This window comes from Phocoena phocoena, chromosome 5 (genome assembly GCF_963924675.1).
Source record: "Phocoena phocoena chromosome 5, mPhoPho1.1, whole genome shotgun sequence".
Lineage (NCBI taxonomy): Eukaryota > Metazoa > Chordata > Mammalia > Artiodactyla > Phocoenidae > Phocoena > Phocoena phocoena.
Genome location: NC_089223.1, coordinates 137,461,006 through 137,482,096, shown reverse-complemented (window position 1 = coordinate 137,482,096; position 21,091 = coordinate 137,461,006). Strand labels below are relative to the sequence as shown.

Here is a 21,091-nt window from a genome sequence, read left to right as displayed (position 1 = left end):
GGTCGCGGCGGTCCTAGAAGGCGAGACGGCGGGCGCGGGAGACTGGCTGGCGCCGCGCCCGGCCAATGGCGGAGGCCGCCGCCTCTGGCTGTCAATCTCGCCAGCCTGGCCCCGCCCCACGACGGAGCGTCGCGGGACGCAGGGCCGCGGGGGCTGCCGGGACGGACCCAAGATGGCCGAGCGCTTCGGTTCCGCTCCTGCCCGTGCCCCCGAGCCTCATTCATTGCCGCGCTGGTGAGCGGAACCGCGAGCAGGTCCGAGGGTTCCGGGGGCTGTTCCCGCGGGGCGGGAGGCCGCCATGGCGACCCTGGAAAAGCTGATGAAGGCCTTCGAGTCTCTCAAGTCCTTCCAGCAGCAGCAGCAGCAGCAGCAGCAGCCGCCGCCGCCGCCGCCTCAGCCGCCTCAGCCGCCGCCGCAGGCGCAGCCGCCGCCTCAGCCGCAGTCGCCGCCGCCCCCGCCCCCGCCGCCGCCGCCGCCGCCGCCCGGACCGGCCGTGGCCGAGGAGCCGCTGCACCGACCGTGAGTGCGGGCCCGCTGCAGCTCCCCGGCCCGCGGCGACAGGGCCGCCCCGTGGTCCCCACCCAGTTCCCCGGCCCCGCGTGGGTCTCCGGCTCTCTGCAGGCGCAGGGAGCCTCGCCGGCCTCTCCCGGAGGCGCCGGGGCGGCCCCGGCCCCAGTCCTCTGCTCTCCCGGCTGCGAAGTTAGGGGAGGAACCGGGGCTGTGTTGTGAGCAGAGCTCGGCAGAGCCGAGGCCGCGTCCCGTCCCTCTTCTCCTGGTCTGAGAGGAGGAGGGCTGGGGGCGCAGGATGCTCCGGGAATTGGAGCCGGAGTGATGCGGGGACGGTGGTGACATCATGCCTTGGGACGGCGGGCTGGAGGGCGGGGGAGTGCGCGCGGCCCAATGGAGAGCCTCCTGCGAGGGCCCCTTTAAGCAGCCTGTGGCTCGGGGCTGCAGCCTCAGGGCGTTTCGTGTCGTTCGGGATTCGCAGCAGAACGTTGAGCGTCTGGGAGAGACCGGCTTGTCTCAGCTCATGTTGGCCTGCGGGCACTTGAATGAGCTGTGGTTGCCAAGTGAGCGGTGAACTGCCTAGACGGTTGTTGTTCACGCGTGAGAAGCAATAAAACTGGCTTAAATATTAGGAAGAGTTGACTGCCCTTTATTGCCTGTCCTCAGTTGGAAACAAATGACGTGTTGCCGAGGGAGAGGTTAATCGCTGGGGGCGAGTGATGTCCCTGTCACGCGTGTCGCAGTCCAGCTTTGCCGGAGCAGTGGTGTCTGCGGACCCCACGCACGCTTCCTGTTGCTGACATCTGCTACTGTTTGGAAGCAGGGGGTCTCCGTTGCTGGTGCCAGGGAAAGTTTTTGCAACAGAAGAAGAGAGACCATTAACGACACCGTCTAAGAGAACCGAGTACTTTTCCCTGAAGTCTTGTGTGCTGGGTGTTCCGCAGAGGTCAGGGTGTGTGCTCTGCTGCAGTTCGGGCCTTTCTTTCATCTCGGGTCATTTTATTTCTGATCTGGGTGTGTACAGGATGGCATTTAACGAGGACAGTTTTCACGAAGCAGCCCCTCTAAGAAGCGTACCTTCTTCAAGCTGATTCGTTTTTAGTAATGTTTTCTTCGTTATGCGTCTGATAGGATCCTTGCTGTGTCCTGAGGTTGGTTTCATTAGAAACTGAGAATTTGGGGAGTAATTTTGGCTTATCTGTTAAAATAAAATCTGGAAACAAATTAAGTTTTCTGCTAAAAGGTGAAAAACCTGTTTGGATACTTACAGGGGAAGAAAGTTGGTTTTTGTTTGTTTGTTTTTTAACAATTTGACTTTTCTCTGCAGCAGGTGATTTATAACCGTAACTACCCATTCCAGACTTTTATGGTCGTGCTTTTCCTGGAGTTAGATGTCGTGGAAGTCCATGCCCTGGGTGATCTCGTATAAAGGCGGGAAGCACCAAGCAGGGCTCTGGGTGGGAAGGAAGGCCTTACTTCCGTCCCTGTCTGCTTGTTCCAACACTTGGTCAGTCTGAAAATATGCTTTCTGTTTCTTATGCTGATTTGACAGAACCTGAATTAGCTTATCTTCTTCAAAATATGGGTGTAAAGAGGTTTTCTTCTTAAGCCAGCTTGACAAAGTAGATACATTTTGTTTCATTATTTTATTGTAAGGAAATGTATGATTGACTTATTTTTAAAATTTAGTCTATCATTTTTGCATAAATAATGCATTAACATGGTACAAATTCCAAAATTGCAAAAAGGTAATTAAAATGTCTCTCTCCCGTTCCTTTCTCCTGAGTACCTAACTCCATTCCCAGAGGCAAGCTTCCTCCTTGTGTATCCTACCAGATATAATCTATGTATTGTATATATGAAGATAGATTTTAAATTTTTTAAAAACAAAAGTACTTCAGAATAGTAACTTTGAAAGGTTCTTAGCATGCTCTGAAATCAACTGCATTGGGCTTAATTATAGTTATTTTAAATAAAATGCATAAATGTTACATTTCCATGTACTTTGCTGTTGAGAAAGCAAGTATTCATTAATTTTGAGTAACGAACTCACTGCTTACAGATTTGGATCTTGGCGTTTCTGTTCAGATGCTTCAGCTGAAAAATCCATGCCCCAAAGTAAGATTGGCCGAAAGCAATTAGAAAGTAACTGTTCTATTTTTATGGCCCTTGCTCTCTGTGGAACTATGGTGTCACCAGCCACGCTTGGGCTTCAGCTGAAGGATCTGAGTGCCTACTCCCAGCTCAGCGTATGGGATACAGGGGTTCCGGGCGGTACTGGCTACAGTCTCAGCAAGGCTGACGTGCAGGGGAGTGCCAGAGCTTGGCAGGGTCCTAACTGCAATTATGAGGCAGTTGACATTGGCCTTTAGCACTTTCTCACTCTCCTTCAGACTCCCTCCTAGTTTTTCTCTGATTTTAATTATTTGCTGAATGTCTAATGTGTGCCAGCCAGTATCCTAATAGGTGCAGGGCTACAGCCATGAACAGATAAAGCTCTGCCCTCATGAAGCTTACATTTTAGTGAGGGACATAGACCAGAAACGGGATACATAAGAAAAATACACAGTATGTTGGACGGTGGTAAACAAAGGAGGAACAGCAGCAAAGGAGGGAACGGGGTCTAGGAAATGTCAGGGTTAATAAGGTACTGACGTTTTTAGATAGGGTGTCCAGGGAAGGGCCACTGAGATGGTGTCTTTTGAGTAAAGACCAGAAGAGAGTCAGGGATTGCCATAAAGGTATGTGGAGGGGCGTTCCAGACAGAGGGAGCCGGTCCAAACCCCGCTGATTGAGGAATAGTGAGGCGGCAGTGTGGCCCGTTGAATTAGCGAGAGGGAGACTCTTAGTAGGAGCTGAGGTCAGAGAGGTAGAGAGAGTGCTGTACCAGATAGATCAGTAGGCCCTCCCTTCAGGGTGGAGTAAAGACAGTGGCATCTATTCTACGTGAGGTGGGAAGTTTTGGAGGGTTTGGTCCGAGGAGTGGCAGGATTTGAGTTCCATTTTTCAGTGAATACTGGCTGAGAGCTGAGTGAAGGCAGCATGGTGAGGAGCAGGAGACCAGCTGGGAAGCGAGCCACGTGCCCATGTGAGATGCTGGTGAATTCTGTCAGGTTGTTGGCGGCGGCAAGGTGGGAACTGACTGAATTTGGAAGGTAGAACCAACAGGACTTGTTCATCTCTGTCTGCTAAGCATGATATAATTTCGCCATAGTTGGTGTTATCAGCTATATTCAACTGCAGGTAACAGAAAACTCTGCTGCCATAACTTAAATAGGAAGGAATTTATTATAAGACAGCAGTGTCTGCTTGAGGAAGCTCACCAGTGATTAGGGACCCAGCTTCTTTCTTATACTTAACTTGCAAACCCTCATCCTCATTCTTTCCCATTTTTTAAGTTGGGTTGTCTTTTTTTGTTGAATTGTAACAGTTTTCATAATATTCTGGATACTAGACCCTTATCAGATACATGATTTGTAAAATGATACTCCCTTTCTTGGGTTGTCTCTTCAGTTTTTTTTTTTTGGCCGTGCCCTGCGGCTTGTGGGGCGGCTTGTGGGATCTTAGTTCCCCGACCAGGGATCGAACCCGGGCCCATGGCAGTGGAAGTGCGGAGTCCTAACCGCTGGACCGCCAGGGAAGTCCGTATACAGTCTTGATTATCATTAGTTTTTTTTTTAATTTTAAAAAAAGATTAATTAATTTATTTTTGGCTGCGTTGGGGTCTTCGTTGCGGTGCGAGGGCTTCACATTGCGGTGGCTTCTCTTGTTGCAGAGCACGGGCTCTAGGTGCACGGGTTTCAGTAGTTGTGGCACACAGGCTCAGTAGTTGTGGCTCGCGGGCTCTAGAGCACAGGCTCTGCGGTTGTGGCTCGCGGGCTCTAGAGCGCAGGTTCAGTAGTTGTGGCGCACGGGCTTAGTTTTTCCGCAGCAGGTGGGATCTTCCCAGACCAGGGCTCGAACCCGTGTCCCCTGCATTGGCGGGCGGATTCTTAACCACTGCGCCACCAGGAAGTCCCTACCATTAGTTTTGTATCACAGTTTCAAGTCATGAAATGTGAGTCCTCCAACTTTATTCCTTTTCAGGATAGTTTTGGCTGTTCTGGGCCCCTTACATTTCCATTTGAATTGTAAGATCTGATTGTCAGTTTCTACGAGGAAGCCAGCTGGAATTCTCTGATGGGTATTGCATTGAATCTGTAGATCAGTTTGGGGAGTGTTGGCATCTTAACAATATTAGGTCTTCTGATTCTTGAACACTGGCAAACATTTTATGTAAATAGTACATCTCTGTAGCAACCATTAAACTCTGCCATTGTAGAAAGGGAGCATCCGGAAGCACTATGTAAGTGAATGTGAGCCTCTGTTCCAATAACATTTTATTAAGGACGTTGAAATTTGTATAGTTTTCACGTCATGAAATATTATTCTTTGATTTTTTTTGGGGGGGGGTCAACCGCTTAAAAATGTAAAAACACTTCTTAGACTGGCCGAAACAGGTAGGCTGTAGTTTGTCCACCCCTAGATTAGATATGATAGGACCACTTTGGGGAAACATTTCTTTTTTGGTTGCTTTTTGTTAACTAGCTTAAAAAAAATTACACATATACGTTGTAACAACATCTTCAAATAGCACAGAAGGTGGAAAGCAAAGTCTTCCTCCCTGGCTGTCCTAGTCTCATTCCCTAAAAATAAGAATTGTTAAGTTTCTTTTGTTTTCTCTGATTTTTTTTTTTTTTGGCGGTTCGCGGGCCTCTCACTGTTGTGGCCTCTCCCGTTGCGGAGCACAGGCTCTGGACGCGCAGGCTCAGCGGCCATGGCTCACGGGCCGAGCCGCTCCGCGGCATGTGGGATCTTCCCAGACCGGGGTACGAGCCCATGTCCCCTGCATCGGCAGGCGGACTCTCAACCACTGCGCCACCAGGGAAGCCCGTTTTCTCTGATTTTTTAATGCATATACAAGTCCTTTTTTTTTTTTTTTTGCATGAATGAGCTCACACTATATTATTTCACTTAGTATATCAAAGACATTGTTTCATAGCAGTACCTATCATTCTTATTAACTGCTATCTAATACTGTAGAATTTCTTTTTAAAAGAGGACTTATGGAGATGTAAAGGCAAAGGTCTTACAGGGTCCTGGCTTTCCTATTCTCTCCTCCTTCAGAGGCCCCACCCCCATTACCTCTGGTCCCTGCAAGTGAGCCAATCACTCAGTAAACTACCTTGGAATGGAAGTCTTATTCAGACAGCAAGAAGGAAAAATTAACACAGTATAAGATACTGTTTAATGTTGTGTTAGCTTGAATCAGTTTGGGTGCTAGAATATGTGTTAGAGACGAGATATGCCATAGATCCTTGCTGCTCAGAGTGTGGTCTCAGGGCCAGCAATTTGGTATCACTTGGGAGCTTATAAGAAGTACAGAATCTCTGCCCTACCTTAGACCTACTGAATCAAGAGTCTGCATTTTAACCAGGTTTGTGAGCAATTTATGTGCACATTAAAGCTTGAGAAGCTCCACTGTAGATGATCAGGACCTACTTTTCTGTTGATATCATATAATATAATATAATATGAAATAATATATAAAATTCCATCAGCATTTGGGAGGGAAGACTTATGTTGCTTACATCTGTCCAGGTGTAGCTGAGGCAGTATCATTTCTCTGTCCTAGGGCCATGGAGCATTTGTGTAGCTGTAAATTACGGTGTAACACTGACAAGTAAGCCGTCGTGGCATTAAGAGCTCCCAGCTACTGGGAATGGGCACTTAAGTGGGGACTGGACTAGATGACCTGGAAGGATTCCTTTCAGCTGGGTGCCTGTTGTGTGCCAGGGCCTGTTCTAGGCCCTTGGGTTACAGCAGTGAACAAGGCCAGTGGTGTTAAAGACTATGGAGAAAGACAAAACAGAATAAGGGGGAGAGGAGCTTTGTGGCGGTGTTTATAAGGTGCAAAGTGCACTGAGAAGGTGATGCTGGAGCAGGGGGAGGGGGGCGGGTATCTGGAGGAGGTGAGGTTGAGGTAGAGGGATCAGATGAGCGGGAGTGCTTTCCATGTTGCAGGAGTAGTAAGGAGGCCAGAAAGAGGAGATGAGGCCTGTACCCCAATATAAGGACTTTGGATTTTCCTCTGACCAGATGCTTACTTGTGTAGTCAAACAAGTGATATAGCTTATGATGCTAAGCCAACACCAGATGCTGGCTTGGAAGAAACTGGGTCACTTAGTCGTCACTGGTGGGACTATAAAATGGACAGCAACTCTGGAAAGCAAGCAGCGTCTTGTAGAACTGAACATACAGTTACTACATGACCCGGCAGTTGCACTCTTGGGTGTTTATCCCGGAGAAGTGAAAACTTCTGTTCACATAAAAACCTGTACACAAATGTTTGTAGCAACTTTATTCATAATAGCCAAAAACTAGAATCAGCTTAGATGTCCTTCAACAGGTGAATGGTTAAACTACTCAGCAATAAAAAGGAACAAACTCCTGATAATACGTGCAACAACGAAGATGAATCTTGAGGAAATTATGCTAACCGCCAGTCCCCAAAGGTTACATACGGGCTGATTCTACTTATGTAACACTTTTGAAATGACATAGTTCTAGGAGTGAAGAATAGATGAGTGGCTGCCCGGTGAGAGGTGGGTGGAGGTACAGAGTGGAGGGCCAAGGGAGGTGGGTGTGGTTCTCAAAGGGCAGCTCAAGGGATCCTCATGGTGATGGAAGTGTTCCACATCTTGACCGTGGTGGTGGGTACACATCTGATGACGTTGTGTAGAACTAAATGCGCACATCCGCACAGATGAGTAAAAGTAAAACTGGAAAAATCTAAAGATCAGTGGATTGTATCACTGTTCTGGCTGAGACTGTTTTTGCGGAATGTTAGCATTGGGGGAAACTGAGTGACGTACGCACTGGATTTCTTCTATTGATATTTCTTGCAGTTACATGTGACTCTACAATTACCTCATTAAAAACTTTTTTTTAAGAAAGCTTTTTAAAAATTTATTTATTTATTTTTGGCTGTGCCAGATCTTAGTCGCAGCCTGTGAGATCTTTAGTTGCGGCATGCAGGCTTCATAGTTGTGGCACGCATTCGGGATCTGGTTCCCTGACCAGTGATCGAACCTGGGCCCCCTGCATTGGGAGTGTGGAGTCTTACCCACTGGACCACCAGGGAAGTCCCCCTCATTAAAAACTTTAATTAACAAAGAAGGCCACCCTGGTGGACAGGGAGCAGGAATGAAAGAGGCTATTAAAGTAATCAAAGCTGATTGAAGTGATCACATCAGTCGGGAGGCTGTTGAAGTAATCAAAGCTGGAGGTGCTGGCAGCTTGTGCCAGGCTGGGAACAACAGTGCTGGTGGCGAGGAGTGGTCACATTCCTTCCTCTGGGGAGGAAGAGCTGCTGGGATTTGCAGACAGATTTTTTTAAAAATTGAGAGTATGATTTACATATCATAAAATTCACCATTTTAAAATGTACAACTTAGTGGTTTGTAATATATTCACAAGGTTCTGCAATCATCACTACTGTCTTAATTTCTGGAACATTTCATCACCCCAAAAAGAAAGCCCCTCTCCATTAGCAGTCAGTCCCCATTTTCCCTCCCCCAGCCCCTGGCAACCATTAATCTGTTTCTGTCTCTGTGGATTGGCCTGTTCTGGACATTTCTTGTGAACGGAATCATACACATGGGGCCTTTTGTGTCAGACCTTTTTCACTTAGCATAGATTTCATTTTGAATTGCACCTTCTTCTATTAGTAACTGTTACAGTACTCAGTTAAATTACTAGTAAGAAAGGCTTTCACAGCCCTCTTCTGTGATATAGACTGTGTGGTGGGGAAATCGTAGGCCTTGCTTCCCCTAATCAAACAGTACTTTTTCTTTGCGGCCGTGTCGAGAGGCTTGTGGGATCTTAGTTCCCTGACCAGGGATTGAACCTGTGCCCTTGGCAGTGAAAGTGTTGAGTCCTAACCATTGGACCACCAGGGAATTCCCTTAAGCAGTACTTTTATTTTAAAATTATGTATGAAACATAATTCCAAAATGACTTTGGTGTTCCATTCCTTCTTTAAAAAAAAAAAAGATCCAAAAGTGTCCTAATCTTCTAGGAACACTCTCATTAGTATAGTACTTGGTGAAAGTTAAAGAGCAGCTGATGAGGAATCAGAAGACCTGGATCTCTGCCCGGCCATTTACTGCCCTGCTCCTGCAGGCGGGGCAGCCTCTAGACCTCACTCAGTTTTACTCATCGTGTGGGGTGTGTAGGCACCGACTCGAAAATGTGTATGTGACAGTACCTGTGACCACAAATAGCAAGACAAGTGCAAGATAGGTGATAGTTTTCAGTTCCTGGAGTGGTCAAGGTCCTCCCTTGCACACCCTCAACCTGGAATCAAATTTTTCATACATAGTTCTAAAAATAAGAATTTTGATGAGAGGGCTTGAATTCCCATTTTCAGAGTTAGTTCTTTGATAATCGTTTTAACGTGATTGTGGTATGCCGGTAGAGTCCTTGATTTTTATGTTCCTCCTCCTTACAAATGCGTGTTTGTGTACAGATCACAGTTAGAGGGGGCTGACTGTGGTTTGTTTTCACTTTGAAGGTGGAGTTAAAATAAGCACGTTTACAAAAGCAGCTGAAGGATCAGGAATGTTCTTACCTTGTTTATCCAGCTCTCACCCTGCTCTTCCAGTTCCTGCCTAGAGCAAGGCGGTTCCGTTTTCACCTTAATTTCCATACTTACTCGTCTCGTAGAACAAGTCAGTTTGACACCTTAGTTCATCAGCCTAATTAAATTCCATGGGGGAATGAAATAGTTGTAGTTTTCTTAACCTTCCAAGTTGGTTTATTGGACAAAATAAGACGGGAAGGAGGTATTTGAAGCAGGGACCATGGCACGTACGAGAACTGAGTTTGAAGGTGCGTGACCAAAACGACTGAGCTGTTTCCAGTGGCCAGAGTTCCCTCGCAGGCTTCCTGACGGAGGAAAGTAGCCCGCGGCCAGACTATACTGGGCCTGCTTAAGCGGGGTTGGTGTTTGCACTGGGTGGGGGTGTTTGTTACTTTTGGGCTACATTGCTGCCCTGACATCTTTCAGTGGGTAGTGTTGGAAGGGTTGTTTTTTTCATTTTCTGATATTTTTGGTTAATGCCTCTTTGTTGGGGTGTCTGAGGGTAAAGTCTGATCCTCACGCTTTAAAATGTGGGTATTCTTCAGTGTGATAAAAGAGAAGATTTTACAGGATAAGTATTTTGGTAGCAGTCAGGTGGTTTGTTTTTATGCTCCTCACCGAAAATAGGTACTTAGTAATTATTGTTTAAATTTTAATAGCAAGACTAGTAACCACTGAAGACTTGACTGTCTCTCTGAAGAATCTTATGATTTTAGGGCTATCTGTTGAGTGTGGAAAGATGAAAATTTAAATATACTACGGTAGATTTTTTTTTTCCCCCTCAAAAGTGTTTGGATTGTTGGAAAATGATTGTGGATGAGTTAGGAAGAGAAACTTAAAACATGTGCTTTCTTTGTAGCTGACCATGATAGAACGTGTGCTGCCCTCTTTCTGGCAGTTAAAGTCGTGAAAGTCAGGGTCATCAGACGTGTCGTGATTGATGTCTTGGTCACAGCCAGAGGGGCTGAGGGCTGCAGCTCGGACTCCACAAAGTGCTTGAGGGTTTGCCCTACAGTTTCTCTCTTTTTTAAGCTTTGCTGTTTCTACTTTTCTTTCCATCTCTTGGTTATGCAAACTCAAGTTTAAAGCAATTATCATTTATCTTCTGAATCCTGTTTGTAAGACTGACTTAAGAACTTTTGAGTCCGTTTTAACGTGTATGTAACCTACCCTCCTACAGCAAAAGCTTACTTATCCATTCCTTTGTTGTCTGTCTGAAACACCTTCTCCAGTGTAGGTGCTGTGCTGAGTGCCAGTGAGAGAGACACGATATGGCCCTTGCTCTTAGTGGGTCTGTCATCCCTGGGGAGGAAATTGCAGGAACAGTTACTACCAAAGAGTGTGATGGAGGTGCTGGCTGACGGCCGGGCCTAGGGCAGGGTCCTGGGTGAATAAGGCAGGCTTTCCGCACAAGGAGCTCGGAGGAGGAGCTAGACCCAGACAGACAACAGAAGAATGTATTTTTATTTTGGTGGGTGAGACTGATATTTTCTCTTTGACTTTCTGCTAGTTTCATAAACTTTTGCTCAAGTTCTGGCTTGGGGGAACAGCACAGTAGGCCTTAAGGAAATCAGGCGGCAGGTGCAGAGAGCTGTATTGCTTATTGTTACCTGTATTCTTGTGGTTTATTCCACACATGAGGAGGGAGACAAGGTTCTTTTTGAAGCTCACATTTGTATTTATCACTTTTCTATTCTGACCATCGTTAAGTAGTGAAGTCCACTCAGTTTAGTGTTTCTCGACCTTTTTCTGATTACCGTCCCCCTAGGGATCGTTTTAGACCTCACGGTAAGAGGCTCCCCAGGGAGGGGCCACTACCTATATAGCTAGGAGACTGGGTGTATGAATTCAGTTCACTTAAGGCCTTGGACAGATTCTCACTTTGGAAAAGAGTAGTGGATAAGTGAGTTAGTCTGCTTCCTAACGTGCTTGGAGTGGTCAGTGTTCTTTAATTTTCTTGATGGCTGTCTTAAACTAGGTAACCTCTGAGCTGCTGTAATAGAGACTTTAATGTGGTGGCTCAAAGAAGAGAGCGTTTAAATTCTCATAGCGCTTTCTTCTTTAAATTGAGGTCTTTTATTTATACACACACACATACATATATATAGTAAAATGTACCCTTTTTAATGTACAGATCAGTGAATTTTGACAGTTGCATAAAACTGTGTAACTACTGCCACAATCAAGATTTAGAACAGTGCCATCACCTCCTAAAGATTCCCCCTGCCTCGTACCTCTTTGCTGTCAACTCCCCCCTCCTCCGCCAGGCCCCTGGAAATTACTGATCACCTTATGTTTCCCTGGTTTTGTGTCTTCCAGAACGTGGCATAAATGGAATTATCCTTATGTATCTTGAAGCTGATACATTGAGATTCATCCTTGTGTGAATCAGTGGTTTGCTGCTTTTTACTGCCAAGCAGTGTTCCGTCATTTGGCTGTGTCATTTATCCATCCACTGGGACATTTGGGTTGTTTCCATCACAGTGTTTTTGAAGTGAGTGACTCATGAGGGTGGGTGGTGAGGGGCCTCTGCCTCCTGTGGTCACTTGGGACTCAGGCTCCTTCCATCCTGTTGCTCTGCAGCCTTCTTGTTGTCTTTATCTGTATAATCAAAAACTGGGTGTTAGGAATGTTTGTTCCAGTCGGAGGGAACTAAAAGGGGGATGCCCAGGGCGAGCCAGCAAGGCAGAAGCTCCACCTACTACTTCTGTTCCCATTTCATCTGTGAGAACTAAGTCACCTGTCTATCCCCAACTGCAGGGAAGCTGGGCTGTGGAGCTTCTCACCAGGAGGCGTGTGTCTGAGAAGGGAAGCATGGCGTTTTGGTGGGTGACTAGCACTCTGCGACATAGCTTATCAGTAAGGGTCTCTTTTAGGAAAGAGACCAGTGGGAGACACACGTCACCAGTCCATGTGGTGATGGACTCTTACTGACCAGTCATCGGGAAGCCCCTCTCCGCATGCCTTGGGCTTGTCTTCTCGTTCAGGCTCTGTCTGTCCTTCATTTTGGACCCTGACTTTCCCCTTTGGGGGCTCTTCCTTGTCCATTTTCTTCCCTGGCCACATCTGTAGTGCCTTTTGGAGGGTGTGTCTTTTGTGGATTTGCATAATTGTAAGAGCCTGTTCCTTCAGCTGTACTTGCTGGAAACTGAGGTTGCATTAGGGATTAAACAGAGGTGTTTGTTGGTTAGTTTTAAAATTTCTTTGGTACTAGAATTACCTCCAAAACTTAGTAGTCTTCTGGTTTAGGTGTTTCTAGTTAGTACCATGTACTGGTGACCTGCTAACACTCAGATTCTTTTTGGATGTAGTTATCAAGCCTGATTTATTTTTTGGCTTCCTCTTTGGATTGACCTCTACCTTATTTCTGTGGTGCCTACCTCAGAGACATCTCAAGTCATAGGTTTGGGTGGGAAGCAAGCACCTTTTATCTGATCTTCTTGACCAGGCTGTTTATCTCCTTTTTTTGGGCTGAGAAGTCTTAGTAGGAGGTTTTGAGAAAGTATCTGGGCAGGGGGCTTGTTTCTAGCCGTTTGGGGATATAGAAGCAGTTAGCCCTTGTCTGAACGTTATTTTACACCTAAGAGTGTGAGGTCTGTGTGGTATGCTGACTGTAGTCAGTAAATAAGACTTTGAGAAGTGGCAGCAGCTTGGTATGTAGAGTATTATATTGACATCCTTGTGTTTCATTGAATTGCATACTCGGTCCATCCATGTGATCTTGGGTGAGCGCTGTTTGCTCTGCAGTTTCTCCTTCTCTCTAAAGTAGAGCAAGCAGGTGCGTTAGTAGCACCCCTTGACTTTTCTATGGAGCCCTGTCCTGTAGGGAACCCTGGGTTAGGCTCATCCCCTCTTCCCTGACCTCAGAGCCACCCTGCCCCCAGCAGGAATGGGTGGTTTACTTCTAGGAGCCAAGAAGCACTATTGAATGAATGAATGCCTTGTAGAAATAGATGGAGCGGATAACACAACACATGCAAACTTCCTTTACTCTTTTCTTTTCGTTTTAGAAAGAAAGAACTCTCAGCCACCAAGAAAGACCGTGTGAATCATTGTCTGACGATATGTGAAAACATAGTGGCACAGTCTCTCAGGTAACTGCACTTTGAACTTCCTAGTGAAAATTAAAAATTTCTATATTTTCATTCTTAATGGGCTAGAATATTCTTTGTCTCCCCAATTGTTTTAAAACCTTTACAGGACCCCATTCCCCATACTTCTGGCTACATATGTGGGAGATGTCCAGACACTGTAATGAGTAATGTTTCCATAATCTTACATAGTATCATTGTAACCATTATGATAATTGAACATGTTTACATTTTACTTATTGCAGTATTTGGAACAACAAGAGCCTGTCCAATTATAGTGGTCTTTTTTTGTTTTAATTGGAGTATAATTGCTTTATAATGTTGTGTTAGTTCCTGCTGTACAATGAAGTGAATCAGCTATATGTATACATATATCCCCTCCCTCTCGGACCTCCCTCCCCACCCCCATCCCACCCATTTAGGTCATCACAGAGCACTGAGCTGAGCTCCCTGTGCTTTATAGCATGTTCCCATTAGCTATCTATTTTTTTAAAAAATAAATTTATTTATTTATTTATTTTGGCTGCATTGGGTCTTCGTTGCTGCTCATGGGCTTTCTCTAGCTGTGGCGAGCGGGGGCTACTCTTCGTTGCGATGCACGGGCTTCTCATTGAGGTGGCTTCTCTTGTTGCAGAGCACGGGCTCTAGGGTGCGTGGGCTTCAGTAGTTGTGGCTCACGGGCTCTAGAGCGCAGGCTCAGTAGTTGTGGCGCACGGGCTTAGTTGCTCCGTGGCATGTGGGATCTCTGGACCAGCGATCGAACCTGTGTCCCCTGCATTGGCAGGTGGATTCTTAACCACTGCCCCACCAGGGAAGCCCCACCACTAGCTATGTGTTTTACACATGGTACCCCTATGTTCATTGCAGCACTATCTACGATAGCCAGGACATGGAGACGGCCTAAATGTCCATCGGCAGATGAATGGATAAAGAAGATGTGGTGTATATATATATGATGGAATATTACTCAGCCATAAAAAGGAAGGAAATTGGGTCATTTGTAGAGATGTGGATGGACCTAGAGTCTGTCATACAGAGTGAAGTAAGTCAGAAAGAGAAAAACAAATATCGTATATTAATGCATATATGTGGAATCTAGAAAAATGGCACAGATGAACCTACTTGCAGAGCAGGAATAGAGATGCAGATGTAGACGACGGACGTGTGGACACGGGTGAGGGGTGGGATGAATTGGGAGATTAGGTTTGACATAAATGCACTCTTGTGGTCTTTTGTTTGCTTTCCTTCAGCACTTTGCCTTCGTCCGACACTGTGGGAGTGCACGTGCTCCCCCCGTGGCTGCTGCCTGCTCATTAAGGCTCTGGGACCAGTGGGATCACGGGCGTTGACTGGAGGTCCGCTTCCCTGGCTCGATTGTGCCTCTGTGCTGAACTAGCACCACCTTCTGTGTAGCTTCGTTGCTAATTCTCCTCATTCTCTTTACTTTGGACTCTCGGTTTTTCTGACCATTGTTCATAGTAGCTGTGGATGGTAAATATTTTAAGCCTGTTTCTAATGGCTGAGTAGGAAACAAGATTTACTTATGATTTCAGAATTCTGTTACCCACATGGGCATGTGTGAAGTACTTCTCTCTTGGCTTTTCTTTCCTTTGGAATAAATCATTCATGTTATTCTCCTGTTGGAAAGAGCTCTTTATAATCTGTTAGAAAAAGCTCTGAGAATAATAATCTTGATTTTAGTACTGACAGAAACTTGGTGATTCATTTAATTTTAGTGGCACCTTGCTTTTGTATTTCCTACTTTCAAAGCAGTTTCACAATAGCGTATTTCATTTTAGTTGAACTCATTCAGTTTGTGAAGGACAGTGGATGATTTCTGTTTCTATCTAATTTGTAGAAATATTGTGGGAAGAAATGAAGTGACAAATGAGAATATGTGCTGAAAATAAAAATATAAAAATTCTAAGTTAGCATGCTATTGTTAGCATAGCTTAGAAAACAATACTAAGATAAAAGGAGGGGGAAAAAAGCTTGAATTCTATTTCCACTCTTTATAAGCCAGGTGGTTTTAGATGAGTGTAACTTCTTGGAGCCACTGTTGCCTCATCTATGAAATGTAAACCCAATTTATAAGCGTTCTTGTGGGGTGAAGCGACACCCGTGAAACACTGTTGAGAGCTACATAGATGTGTTCTTTAGCTACTGAGAGCCAGAAATACATCCCGTCGTGATGCACATTGTCCTACAAACTGTCATTAGTTTTGTATGAAATGACGGCAAATGCCCGACAGGCCCCTGGTGCCTGCTGCTGCTGTAGCACTGCTGTGCTCACCTGACCCCCAGCATCCGGGTCTCAGGGAGTAACACCTCACTTTGAAAGCTTGTGAACCCAGGAAATAGATCTCTTCCAGTCTTAGTGCTTCATGCATTGTACTTAGTTTGTTTCTTGACAGTTCCCAATGGAATTGATGGGATGTTGGCTTAGATTCACACATTGGTAGTAAAGTATGTTGAGATATGTTAAGACTGATTTGTGGTTCAGTTTGCCGTCTTAAGTCACAGTAGTGGCTGGTAATAGTTTCTACGTTCGTATGTCTGTTACGTGTTTATGGAGTAATGCTCGCAGTCATTATACTGCCTGTTCTACACACCAGCATATGAATAGGATACTTTTTGGACCCAGAGAGGTTGTTGCTGGTCCCGTCAGATCAAAGAACAAGTTTGTTTTAAGATACTCTCCATACTTTTTAGGAATTTTGTGGTGTAGAGCTGAAGTGGATGTTTTATACGCGTGTAATGATTTATGAAATCTTCTTGGTGGCTGGTATTTCCTGTTATCTCTCCTGAGTGTGATTAACCTCTGGTACGTTCTTACAGCTTCTGTGATACACTGACCTCCTCTCCAGTGGGGTTTTTCCGTGGCAGCTTCTGAAGTCTTCATTGTGTATTGTGACTCTTAGTCTACCTAAGCTCTCAAGTTGGTGGTCTGTCCTACTGGTTCCTAAATACACATGAACATCAAAATCATCCGGAAGATTTGTAAAAAATATAGTAACGAAGATACCTCACTGCCCTCTTTCCCCAGCACACTTACATTTTCTGTTCAGGTGGAGTGTGGGGATTTGTTTTTTACACGTATCCTCTTGGGAATACTTAGGAACCCTCATCTAAGCAAGTGTACCTTGATAAAGTGGTTGGGTAAAAATAAGTATACAGGAATCTATAGATTTCCCCAATATTAGCATAAATCAGTTAGAAAATGTAATGGTTCAAGATCCAATTCATAGTAGCACCAACATATTAAATTTCAAGGAATTGACAAGAGACGTGCAGAAACTACATAAGGACGGCTGTTGACTTTCCTGAAAGGTACAGATTACTACTTGCCTTTCTACATGGGAAGATTTCTTTATCATACAGTTAAATTTTCTCTAAATTAATCCATAAATTTAAAATGATCTTGATCAAAATTCTAGTAGAGATGTTTTTGAACTTGTTCATCTGCAAGAATAAATACATCACTGTTGCAAAGAAAATCTGAAACCATCAGTAATATGGTGATACCTGGTGTACATGAAATTAAAATAGCTGTTAGACATTAAAGAAAGTATAGAATAGAAAGTGGGAAAGTGTATGTGTGTATCTGTGTGTATGAATTTATGATAAATATAGCATCTTGTTTTAGTATGGAAATGATGAACCACTTGACTATTTAAGGGGGGTATTATGTTTCTTCTTCATATTGCAAACAAACATAAATGCCAGATTAATTACCTAAACACAAAAAAGTGAAATCATTACTATAAAAAGAACATTGAATCCCAGGCTGTGGAATGCTAGCAATATAAAGGAAAAAAATGTTTTATCTGGAATATAGTTCAGTATGTCAAAATCCACTTTAAACTGGAAATTACATAAATGCAACTTGGGGAAAGTATTGACAGCATATATATCAAAGGTTTAATAGCTTCTATAAAGAGCAATTATAAATCATGAAGAAAAAGACTATCATCCTAATAGGAAAATAGGCAAAGGCTATGAATAGGCCTTTTGGAAAAGAAGACATGAGGTGGGGCCTGTGAGCATATGGCTGACACTTACTTTGTGCTTCCTGTGGAGGCGATGCTCACACTCCCTGGTGGTCAGTGGGATGAGACTAAAACACGAATAAGAACAGTTTCACCTGTCAGAGTGCCAAACACTAAAAAATATTCAGGGGTTTTTCAGAGGTGATACAGCTTTTTTAAAAGGCAGTTTGGCAAACACTACCTGTTTGACTTAACTGTTTCACCTCAGGAGTTCATCCTGAGGAAAGTGTACGATGATGTGCAGTGCTATTCATCCCATTAGAAAATTAAAAATAATCGTAATGACTGACCCACAGAATTGAAGAATTAAGATACATTTATAGAAAGGAATATTAGCTAACTTTATAAAAGGTGATTTATAGATATTTATATTTGTGACCAGAAAAGATATTAGTAATATGTTAAAAACTAAATTTAAAAAATCATGAAAGATTTTTGCTTCTGGCTGAGTGACAAGGACAGGATCTACCTTCCTGCCTAAAGCAATTGATAGTGGATAAAATATATGTAACAATGGTTTTCAAGGCACCGGGCATCAGGCAGTTCTGGAAAAATGGAAAACTACTGCGATGAGCATTATGACTTCCCCAGGTTACTGCCTGGAGGGAGTTTCCCAGCCAGGATGTGAGGAGGGGAAACCCAGGCAGAGCCCAGTAGCTGCTGAGATGGGGAGACAGAGCTGATGGCCTCAGGAGGCAGGGTGGCTGGGGCCCATTGGGGAGAATACCAGAGAGGGGGAGCTGCGCAGAGCCATCAGCAAGACCTGCAGGGGTCCCTCAGTGCCCTGGGGCTGGGGGTGGAACCACCTGAGGGGATTGGAGGGAACAGGTGCTAAACTCAGACAGGTACAGGAAGAGCTCCTGGTCCCCCCAGCCAGAGTGGAAAACCCCATCCTTCCTGGGGCGTTGGGTGGGCTACTCAGAAGGGTTTGCCTTCGCAACAGGGCTCACTTAGCCCTAGGCTAAGATGTCATTCCAGTCCTGCCTAGTAAAGCTTAAAAGCAAAACCCAAGGTGATCATACTCTTTCAAAGTAACTTAATTGCATTCCAGAGCAAAGTTCAAGAATATTTATCGGAATTCAAAAGTATATAACACCCAACAAGGTAAAAGTTACAAGGTTTGGCATCTGGTCAGAAATTATGAGGAATGCAAAGAAGCAGGAAAGCATGATTGACAGTGGAAAAAATCAATTGAAGCTGACCCTGAAATTGCACAGGTGGTAAAATTTGTACACAGAAACGTTAAAACAGTAACTGCAGGGCTTCCCTGGTGGCACAGTGGTTGAGAGACCGCCTGCCGATGCAGGGGACGCGGGTTCGTGCCCCGGTCCGGGAGGATCCCACATGCCGCGGAGCGGCTGGGCCTGTGACCCATGGCCGCTGGGCCTGCGCGTCCGGAGCCTGTGCTCCGCAACGGGAGAGGCCGCAACAGTGAGAGGCCCGCGTACCACAAAAAAAAAAAAAAAAAAAAAAAAAAAAAAAAAAAAAAAAACAGTAACTGCAACTGTTCTTCTAGTTCAAGAAGCTGGAGACAAGATTGAATATGTTAAGTAGAGATAAGACATGAAAAAGACCTAAAGTGAACCAAGGTAAGAGTGACAGTGGATTTCTCACTGGAAAAAAAAAGTGCCAGAAGTCCGTGCAACATCATCTGTGAAGTACTGAAATGGAAAAAACCCTAGAATTCTATACCCTGTAGAAACTTCTTTCTCAAAGACAAAGGTGAAAGACTTGCAAAAGCTGGAATCATCTATGTCCAGCAGGCAACTACTATAAGAAATACTAAAGAAAGTGTTTCAGGTAGAAGGAAGATGGTACCAGATAGAAGTCTGGATCTACATAAAGGATTGGAGAGCAATGGAAATGGTAACTATAGTGGGTATATATAAGACTTTCCCTCTTACTTTTAATCTTTCAAAAATATACTTGATTGATTACAGCAAAAATAATAACGATGTATTTTGGGGTTTACACGCAGGAGTGAAATATATGACAGCCATAGCACAAAGGGTGCAAGAGCAGAAATGGAAATGCAGTTGACCTTGGAACTACATGGTTTTGAACTGCATGGGTCCACTTATATGCAGATTTTTTTCAAAAAATGCTGCAGTACTACACAACGCGCGGTTGGTTGAATCTGTGGTTTCCAACCTGCAGATAATTTATACTTGGGTTTTTGACTTTGTGGAGGGTCGGCGCCTCTAGCCCCTTCAAACTATCGATATAGGTTGTATCAATATTAAAAGGATAGTAAAGGAATATTATGAACTTCAGTAACTTAGATGAAATGGACAGTTTCTTGAAAGATGAACTTCTAAAGCTTTCTCAAAGAGAAATAGATAACCTAATTAGCCCTATATCTATTTTATTAAATTAAAATCTAAAAATCAATATTTGATTAGTTATTGGAGACCTTTTAAGCATGGTTAGAAATGGTATATAAACCTACTTTTTTCTTTTTTAAAAATTGAGATATAATTGGCATATGACACTGAGTTTGAGGTGCACGTGTTGGTTTGATACATTTGTATAATGCACTATGACGGCCGTAGTGTTAGCTAACACCTTTATCATGTCACATCATTATCATTCCTTTTTTTGTGTTGAGAACAGTTAAGATCTAGTCTCTTAGTAACTTTGAAGTTTAAAATACAGTATTGTTGACTATAATCACTAAGCTGTGCATTAGATCTCCAGGTTTTATTTAAGTAAACCTACTTTTTCAACTGTGAATTTTATGGAGTCTCTATACAAATAAAATACTTCTGATGAAAATTTTGTGTTTGAATTGGGATGTGCTGTAAAAAAGATTGTTATATATCCCAGTAATTTTTTCGTATTGATTACGTGTTAAAATAATGTTTTGGATATATTGGGTTAAATGAAATATATTATTAAGATTAATTTTACCTGTTTCTCTTTATTTTTGTGTCTATTAGGAAGTACAAAATTGCACTTGTAGCTCACATTGTATTTCCGTAGCACCACTTTGAGCAGCGCCTGGATGCTGTGGCAGCATCCCAGGGACCTTTCCTCTTTATTCACAGGAATATTCCACAGAGATGAGGTCTGAAATATTGCTGAGGGGCACATTTTTTTTCTTGCTCGTACTTGTTTGTTGATCACTGCTAATGTGGTTCTTTGCTTTCTCTTAGGCTCCTGGCTCTTCTGACTCTTGGTAGGAATTGTGAGGTAGAGAGAGAGTGGGGAGGAGGCCCTTTATTTCAGAGGAATCTAGACTGAGATGTTTCAAGAATAGCAGCTTTGTCCAGGGGCTGTATTACTGCTGGCCCATCCCTCACTGTGCTGTGAAGTCAGTTTCATGCACATGGCCATGGGTCTTTCTCTCTTGGCTGTGTTTAGCCAATTGGATCACAACTGCCTGACAGGCTCTCTCAGTTGAAACTTTTAAAAATCATTTACAAGCATCGCCTAGATTCCAGTTCTTGAGACTGATGGAGCCACAAAAACACAGCCTGACCATGATTATGTTGAGTTTGGAACATATTGAAAGCAGTTGGAAAAGGAGTAAAGGAGTTATATTGGTATATTGATGTTCTAGGTTCTGAGAATATTGTAAGAGTAGAAGTAACTTGTTGGCAGAGGGCAGATGGCTATCTGAGATTTAAGTATCTGAAGCCGTGTCTTTTTTTCTTTTTTTTAATTGAGTTAAAGTACATACAAAGACAGTGTCTTTTTAGGATTTTTTGTCTAAAACTCAAACAAAATAAGATTGTCTTGCAAGTACACTTCTATTTATA

The 21,091-nt window shown here is 44.1% G+C and overlaps 1 protein-coding gene across 1 annotated transcript in view; it reads left to right on the top strand.

The window, feature by feature from the left end:
• The first annotated feature begins 298 nt into the window (after positions 1 to 298).
• HTT (huntingtin) overlaps positions 299 to 21,091 on the top strand; it is a 136,142-nt gene continuing 115,349 nt past the window's right edge. Inside the window, exons 1-2 of the mRNA XM_065877465.1 lie at positions 299 to 519; positions 13,201 to 13,284. Of these exons, the coding sequence (XP_065733537.1) occupies positions 299 to 519; positions 13,201 to 13,284 (305 nt within the window). The remainder of the gene's footprint in view (positions 520 to 13,200; positions 13,285 to 21,091) is intronic.